General features: G+C 62.0%; 1 protein-coding gene across 10 annotated transcripts in view; it reads right to left on the bottom strand.

Annotated features, from left to right (window-relative positions):
* The window catches only part of VAV2 (vav guanine nucleotide exchange factor 2), a 177556-nt gene that overhangs the window by 56893 nt on the left and 106716 nt on the right, over positions 1–13947 (bottom strand). For all 10 annotated transcript variants that reach the window (XM_027966124.2, XM_060413729.1, XM_060413731.1 and 7 more), the window contains exon 4: positions 2524–2592. In XM_027966124.2, coding sequence (XP_027821925.1) covers positions 2524–2592 — 69 coding nt within the window. The remainder of the gene's footprint in view (positions 1–2523; positions 2593–13947) is intronic.

Below are 13947 nucleotides of genomic sequence, written 5' to 3'. Positions count from 1 at the left end.
GTTGTGGCCCCGAGACTGGGGCTGCCCACATGGGGTCCCCGAGCCACATGTGGCTGTGAGCTCACAAATGTGGCCAGCGGGCTGACCGGATCACATCAGCCACCTCTTACATCAACGAGCGGATATTTCGGATACACTGGGCCCAGTAAAAGTACTCTTAAAATGCATTTGTGTGTGCTGAGTTGCTCTGTTGTGGCTGACTCTGTGACCTCGCGGACTGTGGCCCGCCAGGCTCCTCTGTCCATGGGATTTCCCAGGCAAGAGTACTGGAATGGGTTGTCATTTCCTCCTCCAGGGGATCTTCCCGACCCAGGGATCAAACTCACGTCTCCTGCGCTGGCAGGCAGATTCTTTACCACGGAGCCACCCGTTTCTTTTCCTCTTTCTGACGCAGCTACTAGAAAATTTTAACGACTACCAGGCAACTTCTGTTTGATCTCCTGGACCGTGCGGCTACGGCCGTCGCAGTGGTGTCTCTCCTTCCCTCCACAGTTCCCGAAAGTGCGCAGTAACCGGCTGGTGGCTGAACGCACACACGACTCACTGACAGGACGGAAGCATTCTTGGGACCACGCACACCTGGCGGTCCCTCCCTGGGGCCCCAGACCTTTCATGGGGCTCCGGCCGCCCGTGGAGCCAGAGCTGGACTTTCTCCAAACAGCTGTGAAGCGTCCGAGGTCTGGCAGAGCAGCAGGGCCCTTAGAGACACAAGGTAACCATCCTTTCTGACACCTGGTCAGAGCCCAGAGGAAAGAATGAGCCAGTTCTGCTGGAAACGTCACCCCCTCGCTCCCCGTCACCGCTGGGCATCAGATCCAGGCCACGCCCGGCCCCCGCCCCCAGGAGAGGCCAGGTAAGAAATGACGTTTCTGTTTATGTCATGTAAATTGCCATAATGGATAAATATGAGTCCCAAGTCCGCAGAGACAAGACGCTAGGAAATCTTGATTTTCAGTGAAAGGAGAAGGGGAGGCGGGGAAAGCATGAAAAATTTATTAACCTGGAGCCTCTGGGACCAAACCACAAGTTAAAGACTCAAATCCATCCCCCTTCCCTATAACGTATGATTTACGTTTGCAATAACGGGCGCCATACGGAACTCATTGGATTAAGGAGGCTCACTCTTAATGTCACGGAATAATATTATTGAACCGCGCAAAGGCTCCCGTCCCCCGGCCTGGCTTCTCCGTGCGGGAGTTCCATCCTGAGTGTCGGTCTGAGGGGTCAGGCAGCAGCGGAACTGGGGGAGGAGGGGGAGACGGCTGTGCGCCCAGGACACCGCCCAGGAATCCTCAGGCCTGGGCAGGCCCCCGGGACCAGGCAGGGACCCCCGGGGGCGGCAGCGGAGCAGGGGGCCTGGCGGGTACTCAGGAGGCTGCACAAGGTGGGCCCCGCTGTCCCAGGACCCGCAGCCTCTGCTGACCCCTGAGGCATGTTTCCAGAGGACACAGGCCCCCAACTTTGGCTTGAGGGTGACTCCGGAGAAATGGCCTGACACTCAGCGCTGGGCAGGGGCCTCCTCCCCGGTGTCCCCGGGCCCCACATCCACAGAGCTAGCCCCGGATGGAGTCAAGGGGCATCAAACTGGGGACTCGACACAGCAAGAGCACAGGGCGTCCCGCTCTTGCTGTGATCACAACTCTCACTGAGTCTGAGCCGTACGATGCAGGAGAGAGAGGCCGTGAGGCTCCCCAGAAGCGGCGGCCAGTTATCAGGGAACAAAGGGGCGTCTGCCGACAAACGGGGACCAGTCCCCTCGGCAGGTCGTCGCCTGGCCTGAGGGCCGTGGGCCCCGCCACCTCGTGAGACATGTGGGCCCCCCACTACGGCCCAGCCAAACCTGTGATCTCTCCGCCTCAGTCCCCCGCCAGCCGCGTGGAGCAGGCCACACAGCCCCACACCAGGCCACCGCCGACGTCGCAGGAGCCAACCTTCTCTTCCGGAAGAGCCCCCACCCAGGGATTCCCGCCAGTCCCCTGGGGAGGGCTCCGGACCCCTCAGGTGAAACAGCCGCCAGGGGTGGCCGGGCCAGGCAGCACCTGACGGCCCAGGCAGACCTCGGAGGGGGAAAGGCGGAGACAGAGGCAGGCCAGACCAAGGCTTCGGGAAGTAGGGGACACCCCGGCGGCTCCAGGAGGCCCCGGCCTGGAGCCTCAGTCCAGCCGCGGCCCGCGTCAGGCCAGGAGACAACGCTGAATCACCAGCCGCCCCTGCCCGCGGCCTGTGCTCCTGGGGGCCCACCTTCTGGAAAAGCGCCTTCCTTCCCCGAAGTGGCCTCGCCAGCCCAGGGAGGCGCGGGCCCAGCCCCGCCCCGACGGCAGCACTGAAAGCCCAGCCCTCCTCGCACCCAGCCTTGGGCAGGAAGCCGCAGGCGCGCCACCACGGAACGCGGGTGAAGCACGGCTGACCCTCTGGCGGGGGGAGCGCGCGCCCCCCAGCCCCGCGCAGACGGCTGAGGCGGGCTCCCGTCCCGGGGAGACTCCCCGGCCCCCATCCCCTCCCGTCCCCCCGCCGGCCCCTTACTCTGCCAGCTCCTCCAGGCTGCGGTACACGTCCTCGTCATTCTCCGTGGTCTCCTCCGAGGGGAAGGGCCTGCGGAGACAGACAGGGGGCGGTCAGCGGGTCATGGAAGGAAACAGGTGCGTGTGGGACACGGTGTGTGAGACGGGGCCCCCAAGCAGAGGTGCCAAGCGGGAGGACCCCAGGCCCAGCCCGGCCCCAGGCACCGCGGAGCTCGGTCCTTCCGTCCAGGCCCCAGAGCGCCTGCTGGCGAACGAGGGAACCAGGTCAGGGGCGCAGGAAGCTTCCATCCGAGTCACAGTCCTGCCTTCACACGTCAGGGTGCCCCCCTTCACGCCTCGTGGTGGAGTGTGAGAGCCTGTCTTTAGGGGATGGGGGTCAGGGTGCAAACCCAGACTTTTCTGGACTTGAGGCCCTTTATTTCTTCCCTGAAGACCTCCCAGCTCTGTATTTGGGGGATGTCCAGCGTCCTTGCAAACTCTGTGACCCTACAATGCACCTGGGAGGACTGGGAGACGGGGCCGGGCATCAGAAAGCTTCCTAGCGTGGCGGGGCGGCCAGGGTCCTCATCAGCAGAGAGAGGGCCCCCTGGGCCATTTGGAATCTGTGGGAGGAGAACTCCCAGGGAGGGAAAGGGGGTTCACAGGGAAAGCGGGGGCTCAGGCACACCTGTCACCATCGCAGAATGAACCTGGGCCTGACTCCCAGGAAAGGGGCGGAGCCAGCCCCGCGGCCCAGGGCCTGAGACGGGGGTGACGCGCAGCCCTGGGCCCGGCCGGGCTCACGGGAAGGGACACAGGCGCCGCACCACCTGCAGGACGTCCTCTCGGGGAGGCTGGGTGAACCCCGGCTCTGTCACCCCCCTACCGCCATCCAGAGACTGATAGGAGGCGACCCCAGCTCCCAAACTGGGGAGGAAACGAGACAGGTCCGCAAACGGGACAGCGTGATCCGGGGGAAGAACCAACGGATGGAGGTGGGGGCCACATCCACACCCGGCCCCCCGCGCACCCCCAGCACAGGGAGCCGCTGAGCCGCCAGCTGGAGACCTGGGTTCCGCCCAGCTCCGCCACAGACCTGCACGGCGCGGCGTCTGAGGCCCCAAGGCAGACCTGCCAGGCCAGGGGTCCCCATCGCCTGCGGCCTCCTGGCAACAGCCTGTGACGGGCCCAGCCCGCCCTCTCTGTACATGGGCTCCCCTCCTCCCTCCCATCACCATGACAACAGCACCCCCCACCGGGCATCACGTGACAAGAAGGAAGGAGGACAGATGTGTGTCTTCAGGTCATGGGGAGAGGCGCAGGCCATCAGACGCCTGTGCCCCCAGCAGGACCAGAACCCTCACTGACCCAGCCAGGTTTCCAGCCAGGAAATCCCTCCACAACACAGCGGAACTGGAAGCTGATCCAGCTCCCCCGGGGTGCCAGAACCCAGCTCTGGTTTCCTAACTGACCCCCGACGGCCGACAGTTCCAGCCCCCACCCTGCTGATCACAGAAAACTCTGGGCCAGGCTGAGATGTAGCTGCAGGACCCAGAGATGGAGCTCCAGCCCACCCCCACCAGCAGGACACCCAGCCGCCATGACCAGCCTTGCACGGACCCTGTCAGCTGGGCGCACTCCACTCTCTGGCAGGAGAGCTCGTCTGCTCACCCCGGGGGTGGCTGGCGAGGACGCTTCCCGGAGCAGGGGAATGTCAGGGTCAGGGACCCAAGCTGGATGAGGCAAAGTGGGCAGGGCCGTGTCTTTTCACTACACCGGGGCTGTGCTCACAACCCAAGTAACTTTACTCCACGAGCTCCACGTGGATTTTCTGACAGTGAGGACGCATCTGTGCTCTGTACCATGAAGCTTTCCACTTTCCAGCTCAGGGAGGCAGCAAACCCACGGCACACATGTCACCTCTCACCCTGCGGGTGCCCGGACAGACATCACTAATCAACCGCTACACTCCTATGCTATACTCTCTTAACACAGGGCTCTACTCTCAAGCAGATGAGACGTTCAGGTGAAACCCACCTGCTCTGCCAGGTGAGCTGAGACACAAGCAGGTTAGGAGAGGAAAAGCATTTTTTTTTATTTTTCATTTTTCACTAAAAAAAAAAAAATTGCTCTTGGCCATGCTCCACGGAGTGTGGGACCTTAGCTCAGGCCACTGAGGTCAAAGTGTCGAGTGCTAAGCACTGGATTGCCGCAGAATCCCCTTGGACAGGAAAGGCTTTGGAGTAAGGCACACCCAGGGGACTGGAACCCTAGGCCCACCGCCGGCTTGCTGTGTTACCTTGGACCAGCTACCTACCCTCTCTGGGTCTCAGTTCTCTTCCCCTGGAACATGGAGGCAGAAGTAACCCCTTTACGGACCTGTACACACTGCTGTATTTAAAACAGTTGACCAACAAGGACCTATTTTATAGCACAGGAACTCTGCTCAATGTTATGCGGCAGCCTGGATGGGAGGGGGTTTTGGGGGAGAATGGTTACATGCGTATGTCTGGCTGAGTCCCTTAGCTGCTCACCTGGGACTGTCATAACACTGCTAGTCCACTATACCTACTCCAGTACAAAATAAAAAGTTTTTCAAAGAAATAACCCCTTATTGCATTGTCCTGAAGGCTGGCTGTAAGATGGGGGCCTGTTCTGCACTTAGTAGGGCCCCAACACTGGTAGCTGCTATCCCTTATTTCTGCTCACCCTCATCCTCTCAGCCAGGCCAGTTAATGCCACCCCAGAAAAGTAACTTCTGACGCCTCCTTAAGGCTTAGGAGCCCCAGAATATTTAAGCATCTTGTTTCCTTCCAGACAAACGGGAAGTCAGTGCTCACTAAAAGAAGATAGAGGAGTAATTTCAAAACATTTAGTCTCAAAAAAAAAAATCCATCGTGAGTGTGTGATTTTCTTGTAAGTTCTCTTCTGCATGCCTCTGTCGCTGTCCAGGTTTACACTCCTTTTCATCTCCTTCGTCTGCCCCACACAACAGAGATGAAACAAGAACGTTAAAGGCAGACGAACTACCCTGCTGTCTGCAAAATGCTTCCTGCTTCTGTTCCAGCATCCCTGTTGGGGGCCGCAAACCCCCTTGAGAGTGAGGCTGCAAATCCAATTAATTTCTGCCGCAGCCAAACAAAGCAAGGCTGCAGCCGGGGTGGGGCAGAGAGAACGGGGTGGGCAGCCCGCCGGGGAAGACGTGGGGCCACGCACCCTGGCCACTGAGGCCAGCCCCGGGATGGGACAGGAAGGTAGGGGGTAGGGGACGCCTTGCTGACCCTCTGGCCTTCAACCCCACCCTCCCCACTGCCCCCGTGTGCTCACTACCTCCAGCCTCTGATGCCAGCCCCGACTACCCCATTCACCCAGGTCCTGGTAGCGTGTACCTCGGGTGAGCAAACTTGACCGCTGTCTCAGCCTGGGCCCACTTCTGCCTAGCACAGCGCCTGACACTATAGTGACACGGATGGATAGATGGATAAATGGGCGAATGAAAAGACAAATGGATGGATGGATGGATGGACAGATGGACGTGTGGGTGGATGTCTAGAGCAAGTGGGTGGGAGGGGATGGCAGCGGTTGATGGATAGATGGATGAGGTGAGAAAGCAGGGGGGTAAGGGCGGACGGATGGATGGGTGGGCAGAGGGGCAGATGTCAGACATCGTCAAGCCAGGGTTCTCCAGTCTGGGCTACGGTTTTCCGGTGGTCATGTATGGATGTGAGAGTTGGACCATAAAGAAAGCTGAGCGCTGAAGAATGGATGCTTTTGAACTGTGGTGCTGGAGAAGACTCCTGAAAGTCCGTTCGACTGCAAGGAGATCCAACCAGCCCATCCTAAAGGAGATCAGCCCTGAATATTCATTGGAAGGACTGATGCTGAAGCTGAAACTCCAACACTTTGGCCACCTGATGCGAAGAGCTGAGTCACTGGAAAACAGCCTGATGCTGGGAAAGACTGAAGGCAGGAGGAGAAGGGGGTGACAGAGGATGAGAAGGCTGGACGGCATCACCGACTCTAGGGACATGAGTTTGAGCAAGCTCTGGGAGTTGGTGATGGACAGGGAGGCCTGGCGTGCTTCGGTTCATGGGATCGCAAAGAGTCGGACACGACTGAGCGACTGAACTGAACTGACTCTCAAGCTGCCCTTCCCCCCAGAAAACAGCAAATGGCAGCCCGGAACTAGAGGCAAGGGAGCATCTTCAAGAAGCGCTTCTGAGAAGCCGGGCAGAGCTGCCTCAGTCAGCCCCGAGCTGTGACTTTTCAGCGCTGACCCCAACTCCACACCGGGGGCCACATCTGCACAGACGGCGTTTCTGGGGCCACATTCCAGCCGGAACTTCAAACCTGCGAGGGGCTGGGGCAGGGCTGACCCTGGGGTCACCTGCAAGAAGGCCCGGATCCATCCTTCTGTCTCAGAGCCCCCGACCGACCCGCTCCTCTGGACCAGACAGCCAGACGCTCACGGCGTGCTCATCGGTTCTTGAAAAGGAGGGGTGAGAAGCAGAGACGGCAGCAGGACACAGGCATGACCAGCCCCACGTGCGGCCGTCCAGGTCGGCGGGGTGGGGGCTGGGTCCTCAGACGCCCCCAGACCTTCCTAAGGACGCGCTTCCTGGTGCCCGGCTCCTGGGCAGCCGAGTCTCCACTCACACCCCCGAGGGGATTAAGGGGATGCTGAGCCGGAAGCAGGAAAGCTGCCAGGGGCCCAGAAAACCCCTCCAGGCCCGCGAGTCGGGCAGCGTCGAGTCCACCCAGCACCTCGCCCTCCCGGGGGAATAAGAGGCTAGGCCACTGCTTCAAGGTCCCCCAAATTACGCCTCCACCCGAGGCCAAGGTTCACAACCTCGGCTGCCGCCAGCCTGGCCGTGGTGGGCAGCCCCACTGCCGGACACTGCCAGATCACCCACTGGAGGGATAAGGTCCCAAAATAGCATCCTCAGGAGGGTGGGGCACAGGGTCCCCGCTCCGGGCGCACCACCCCCTCCAGCCTTCATCCGTCGAGCCGTTTCCGGGCACCTGCTCTGAGCCCGGCTTGGGGGCTGCCCTGTCCCTGCCTCAGGGAGAAGGCGCAGCATGACTGTGGCTCCAGGACCAGTAAACCAGGCTCTGGTCCTTGCCCGTGGGACTTCCCTGAGAATCTGCTGGAAAACGGGGGCCTCTGGGAAGTGCCCCCGTGTGCGGCCGTGTCCGCGGCTGCACGGGGAGGGATGCGCGGTCAGGGTGGGGGCGGACCTGCTGCTCCAGGGTCCCGGCCTGAAGGCGGTGAACACAGGCGCACGCCAGCTGGGACCCCAGGGCCCCGCGGGGTGCGGACGCAGAAGACCTGCGTGGCTGGGACCCTGGGGCCCCAAGGGGTGTGGACTCTGAAGACCCTGTGTGGCTGGGACCCTGGGGCCCCGCGGGGTATGGACCCGGAAGACCTGTGCAGCGGGCAGCAGGGCTGGGTAACAGGACAACAAACGGCCCAGGAGCCAACGAGAGGCCCTCCGAGCCCAGAGGCCTCCTTGCTGTGTGACCCTGAGCAGGGCCCTCTCCCTCTGAGCCTCAGTTTTCCCAGCTGTAGAATGGGATGGTTGTCACTGTCAAGATTAAATGAGGCAACACACAGCAGCCCCTCAGCCCCGGCCCTCGTGCCCAGTGAGTGACCCAAGTACAATGCCTGGGTCACCTTCCCTCCCCTTCTGGGGGCTCATCCCAGTCAAAGTCCAGGGCCCCAGACTCAGGCAGACCGCCCCCCCAACCTAGGCTTCTGTTACAACTGGAAAGCGCGCCTCGCCCGGGAGCCTCCAACCCTGTCCCAGGTCCCCGGGGTCAGCACCATCACGGGGTCTTCCGTTGCCCCTGCCGAGCTCTGGAGGAAGACGGCCGCCTCGACAGGCCAGCGTCCCTATTCAGGAGCTGAGGCTACGCTCCAGGGCGGCGCTGGGCTCCGACCGTCAGCGCCGTTCGGAGGACCTAGCACACGGGGCTTAGTTTCCACTTTTCAGGAGAAAGTGATCCGGGCTAAGACGGCTCTTCCCCCTCGGTCCCTTGATTGGCACGTGCAGGTAGGAACGTGGAGACGTGACTCGGAAAAGTGCTCCCTGCAAAGTGACCTCCAAGGTGAGTGTTCACTGGCAGCATCACAGAACGGCACCGTCCGCAGACGCCCCTGGTCCTCCCAGGCCGGCTGGGGGCGTGCGAGAGAGGGGCTGGGGCCCCGGCTTCTCAGCACACGGCCTGAGGCCTGGGGGTGCCCGGATGTCCTGCAGGGCTGACCGTTGCACAGCTTGCCCCGGACGAGGGAGTCTCTGAGGATGCGGGGATTCCAGGGCTAAAACCGGAACGAGCCAGCTGCCCGCTCCTGCCCGTGTGGACAGCGCTGCCTGTTTCCAGCGCTGGCATCACCTCGGAGCCCTCGGAGCTCACCCCACGGCCCAGGCAGGTGGCGGGGGAGCAGAGGGCTAGGGGAGGGAACTCGCGGCCACAGGGCACTGGGCCACACCCCCCGTGGCAGCCATTCGCCGGGGAAATGGCATCAGGCAGACTTTAAAGGCACATCAAACTGCAGCCTGAAGGCCCCGACAGGCCCGTTTAATTATTCAGAGTCACCTGGGTGCTGCCTGCTAATTGGCTGGGAGGCCTAGAAGCACCAGGATTCTTATTAAAAAACAGCTCTCCGGCTAAACAAGCACAAAATCCGGCTTCTCCCCCCGGCCAGCCAGGCACCCACACCAATGGGCCCTGGCACCGGGGCTGCATGAGGCCCTCCCCACCCACACCCACAGCCAAGGCCACCCAGGGCTGCCAGGCTGGGGGCCATGAAGGCCCAGAAGCGGGAGGAGGAAGGGGGACGGGGGAGGCTTCCGGTGGGGAGCTGACCCAGGGAGCGGAGCCTACCCTGGGTTCAGAGTCCGGCCTCGCATCAGACAGACAGGGGCTAGAATCGGCTGCACCTTAAGCTTCCAGGCCCGAGTTTGCCCAGGGACCTCAGTGAACGTGCCTGTAAAATGGGGGTGCACCGCCCGCCTCACACACAGAGACTCGCGGTGTGGACGTGCCCCCACAGGGCCTGGCACACGAGGAAGAGGAACCGGGGGTGACGGTGCGTGTGGTCAAGATTCAGGGGCCGGAGGAGGCAGCCCACACAGCGCGGCAGACCACTCATGCCCTGCATACTCGGGGGCGGGGGCTCGGGGCGGCTGGGCAGAGCTCGGGGGCGGGGGCTCGGGGCGGCTGGGCAGAGCTCGGGGGCGGGGGCTCGGGGTGGCTGGGCAGAGCTGGGAGTAGCCGAAGGGTCAATGGGGCAGGACCAGAGCAGGGCAAGGGGACACAGTGACCGATAGGCCGGCCCAGGGGCCACGACCAGGACCTTAAGCCAAAGTGACCTCAGTGGAGGCAGGCCCAGCAGAGGTGCGGGTTGGGGAGGAAGTGCAGCCGGCTCCAGGCGACCAGCAGAGACCCAAGGGCACCTCCGGAGCCCGGTCAGGCTGTTCTGGCCCTTGTTTCCAGAACCCTAGCAAGGCAGAGGAGGAGGCTGACCTCGCGGCAGGATGGCACAGTGGCCCATAGCCCACTGTCCGGGGCCAGGGGTGGGGAGGGGCCTGGGGCTGCTGCTGAGAAGGAGGACGCAGTTTCTCAGCAGCCGCGAGGCTGAACAGAGGTCTGACTTTCTGGCCCGCTTCTCAGAATGGCAGCCTTTGGCAGCAGAAAGGCCAGAGGGTCCGAGGGCCGACTCCCCCTGCAAGCTGAGCCCAGCCCCTGCGTCCACTTGGCTGTTTTCCTTTCATAACCTCTTGACTTCTTCCAAGATGATACCTGCTTGGCCTAGGCAGGAAATCCTGGCGACCTGCCAGGGCCCTACCTGGATGGAATGCCCTGGAAACGCCCATCAGGGAACGGGAGGCCACACAGCCAGCAGGGGAGCATTCCCAGAGCCACATCCCGCATGGCCCGCCCCCAGACAGCCTGCGGCCCAAGGCCTCTGGCAGCCCTGTTCTCACCAGCAGAATCTGCACAGAAAGCTCTCACACTGGTCACTCGGGGAGCCCCCTCGGCTGGGGGACCGCACCCAGGCACAGCCTCGCTGGGCAGGGAGAAGTGGCGGAGTTCAGAGACAGGAGCTGTGGCTCAGGGGTGGATGAACAGGCCCGGCTCCGAGGAGGAAGCAGTCCGGGCCAGTGGTCCTACCCAAGACCCCTGAGCCCCCCACCCTGCCCACTGCTCCCCACAGGACCTTCCTCCCCACCCCGCCCCTCTCGAGCGCACAGGGACACCCAGCCCCCTCCCTGCCTCCCTAGAGTATCTGCCTGGGCCTCCACCACCCAGACCCGTCCATCCTGGCTCTGCTCATTCTTCCCGGTCAGCCGCTTCAAATGCCCCCTCCTTGTGAAGGGGCGCAGGCCTCTGCCTGCGAGGGCCTCCATCCCTGCCCTGTTCGCCCACCCACACGACTGGTCCCCTGGAGCCCAGCCTCGAGAGGGTGGCACACAGTAGGTGCGCACGCCCAGGCCACTCTGGGCTCCCGTGGGAACAACAGCAGGACCGCTGCCCACCTCATCCTGGGCAAGGGGCCCTGGGGGTCCAGCTTGGCCACTTGGGAGCACAGAGCTGGACTGTAGCCCTCCTGCACGGCGCCAGCGCTGGGTCTGGAGGTGGCCCCGAGCTGGGAGGACTGGGCTCGGGCCAGCCGTCCAGCCCTGCAGTTGGCTGCTCACCTAGGAGTCAGCAGGGCTGAGGGCCGGGCCAAGCCTCAGGGCCAGGCTCCAGCCCTCGGCTTTCATCGGAATCACCGGGGCCTCAGGGCTGCGCTCCTGGACACCACCCCAAGCAAACGCCACGCCCAGACCGCTGCTCAGAATCCTGAGCTGGAGAGACAGGCAGGGCCTGTGAGTGCTCAACAGCAGTGCCCCCAGCCTCCCGAGGCCACCAACCCCGCCCGGGGCAGGGCCGACGGCAGGACGGCGCCGCGAGCAGCCCGCATCATGGCGTGGAGGCCAGACCTCCAGGGCTAGGCCGGGGACAGGCAGGCCTCAGTCTCCCTGCCGGTGACCTCACAGCGAAAACGGAGCCCCAGCTGCCCCCAGGGTCAGCAGTGAGGCCTGAGGCTGGTCCCCAGCCCCTAGAGGCCAGCTCTGCTGGGAACTGAAGCCGGAAGGGCCTGGAGACACACCGGGCCCAGGCCCCAGAACCCTGACCCCCAGCTGACTCCTGCGGGAGGAAGGGAGGGTGGGGTACCAGTTTTACCCCAACAGCTAGAGACCCTGGGCCAGAGAGGCCCTCTCGAGGCCTCAGTCTCCTCTCAAAGTGGGGCTGAATCCCTATTCCCGGGGTCCAGGTGGGCTGACCCGTGGGGGTGGGGCTGAATCCCGATTCTCGGGGTCCAGGTGAGCACTCAGTGAGATGAGCCCTGGGGAGGGCTTGGCCCCACGCGTGTCGCTGCTGCCAGGATGGCGGGGGCGGGGCAGGAAGAGGGGCAGCTCCAGAAAAGCCAGAGTGCAGCACGGAACTGCACGCCGTGCTGACTGCGCGACGGCCGTGAGGCCAGGGGCGCCCAGGAGTCAGCCCACAGCTGGCGACTCTGCCTTCAGGGTCTGCCACTGCAGAGACTGAACGAAGGTACACGTGAAAGACAGTAAAACCAAGAGCCTCCTGATGAAGGTGAAAGAGGAGAGAGAAAAAGCTGGCTTAAAACTCAACATCCAGAAAACGAAGATCATGGCAGCCAGTCCCATCATTTCATGGCAGATAGATGGGGCAACAGTGGCAGACTTCATTTTCTTGGGCTCCAAAATCACTGCAGATGGTGACATGGATTAAAAAACACTTGCTCCTTGGAAGAAAAGCTATGACAAACCTAGACAGCGTATTAAAAAGCAGAGACATCACTTTACCGATAAAGGTCCGTCCTGTCCAAGCTATGGCTTTTCCAGTGGTCATGCATGGATGTGAGAGTTGGACCATAGAGAAAGCTGAGCACCAAAGAATGAATGCTTTTGAACTGCGGTGTTGGAGAAGACTCTTGAGAGTGCCTTGGACTGCAAGGAGATCCAACCAGTCCATCCTAAAGGAAATCAGTCCTGAATATTCATTGGAAGGACTGATGCTGAAGCTGAAGCTCCAATACTTCGGCCATGTGATGTGAAGAGCTGACTCATTTGAAAAGACCCTGATGCTGGGAGAGATTGAAGGCAGGAGGAGAAGGGGACGACAGAGGATGAGATGGTTGGATGGCATCACTGACTCAATGGACATGAGTTTGTGCAAACTCCGGGAGTTGGTGATGGACAGGGAGGCCTGGGGTGCTGCAGTCCACGGGGTCACAAAGAGTCAGATGTGACTGAGCGATTGAACAACAACAAGTTCACAAGACCCAGGAGAAGGAAGATGGGAAGTGGAGGCAGTGGCTTCCTCCTGCCAGGACCGCGGGGGCAGGATGGAGGAGAGCAGCGAGAGGTCACAGGCTTCCTTGCACTCCACGAGCTAGAAGGGTCTAGCTTGGGCGCCAAATATCAAGCTTGTGAGAATTAAAAACAATTTAAAGCTAAATGAATGAACCCATAAAAATAAAAGAAGGCAGACTGATCACCAACAGGGCATAAATGAGGAATAAGAGAAGCCGGATGGTTAATTTCAAGAGTCCTCTCTCTCCCATCAAAATACTGCTACAAGTTGCCTGAAAACACACGGCAAGGGTGGTAGGCACCCCGGACCCACGCATGGAGCCAGAGGTGAGGGAGATAGGCAGGCGGCGGGCAGGCCTGGGCCGCACAGGCTCACAGGCCAAAGGCTGGACAGGGTGGCGGGCCCTCGGAGGCAGCCTGGCGGGGCAGTATGTCGGTTCCCTCCGCCTCTCCCTCAGCACCTGACCTCAGGCCAGCCCTTCAGCCTCTCAGCCTCAGTCTCCCCATCTCTAAAATGGGACACAGCAGCGCCCACTCAGCAGTGTCACAGTGGGGGGCAGGGTGAACTCTGGCGGCCGGACATCCTGGCTTCACCGACAGGGCAGAGGCTGCAGGAGCCCGTGGGTGACCCGCTGGGTCTCCTTCCCCGGCCACAGCTGCCCCTCTGCTCCAGCCGGACTCCACCCGTCAGCCTGGCTCTGGGGCAAGTGGCACGGAGGGGGGCACCGCCCACCCGCACATTCCCTGCGGCAGCTCAGGGAGCCTCAGGGGCTGCTCGCTGGCACTGACCTTCCTGGCCCGTGCTGACCAGGGCAGCAGCTGGCGCAGCGGAGGGACTCGACGAAGAGCCCCACGGTGAGAAGGACGGCCCAGTGCCCCGAGGGGGGCTGTCCCTGTGTTACCAAAGCCCTTCTTCAGATGTAGCTTCCCTGGGGGCTCAGCTGGCAAAGAATCCGCCTGCAGTGCAGGAGACCTTGGTTCGATTCCTGGGTCGGGAAGAGCCGCTGGAGAAGGGATAGGCTACCCACTCCAGTATTCTTGGGCTCCCCTTGTGGCTC

Source organism: Ovis aries, chromosome 3 (genome assembly GCF_016772045.2).
Source record: "Ovis aries strain OAR_USU_Benz2616 breed Rambouillet chromosome 3, ARS-UI_Ramb_v3.0, whole genome shotgun sequence".
NCBI lineage: Eukaryota > Metazoa > Chordata > Mammalia > Artiodactyla > Bovidae > Ovis > Ovis aries.
This window is presented reverse-complemented; position numbering and strand designations above follow the sequence as displayed.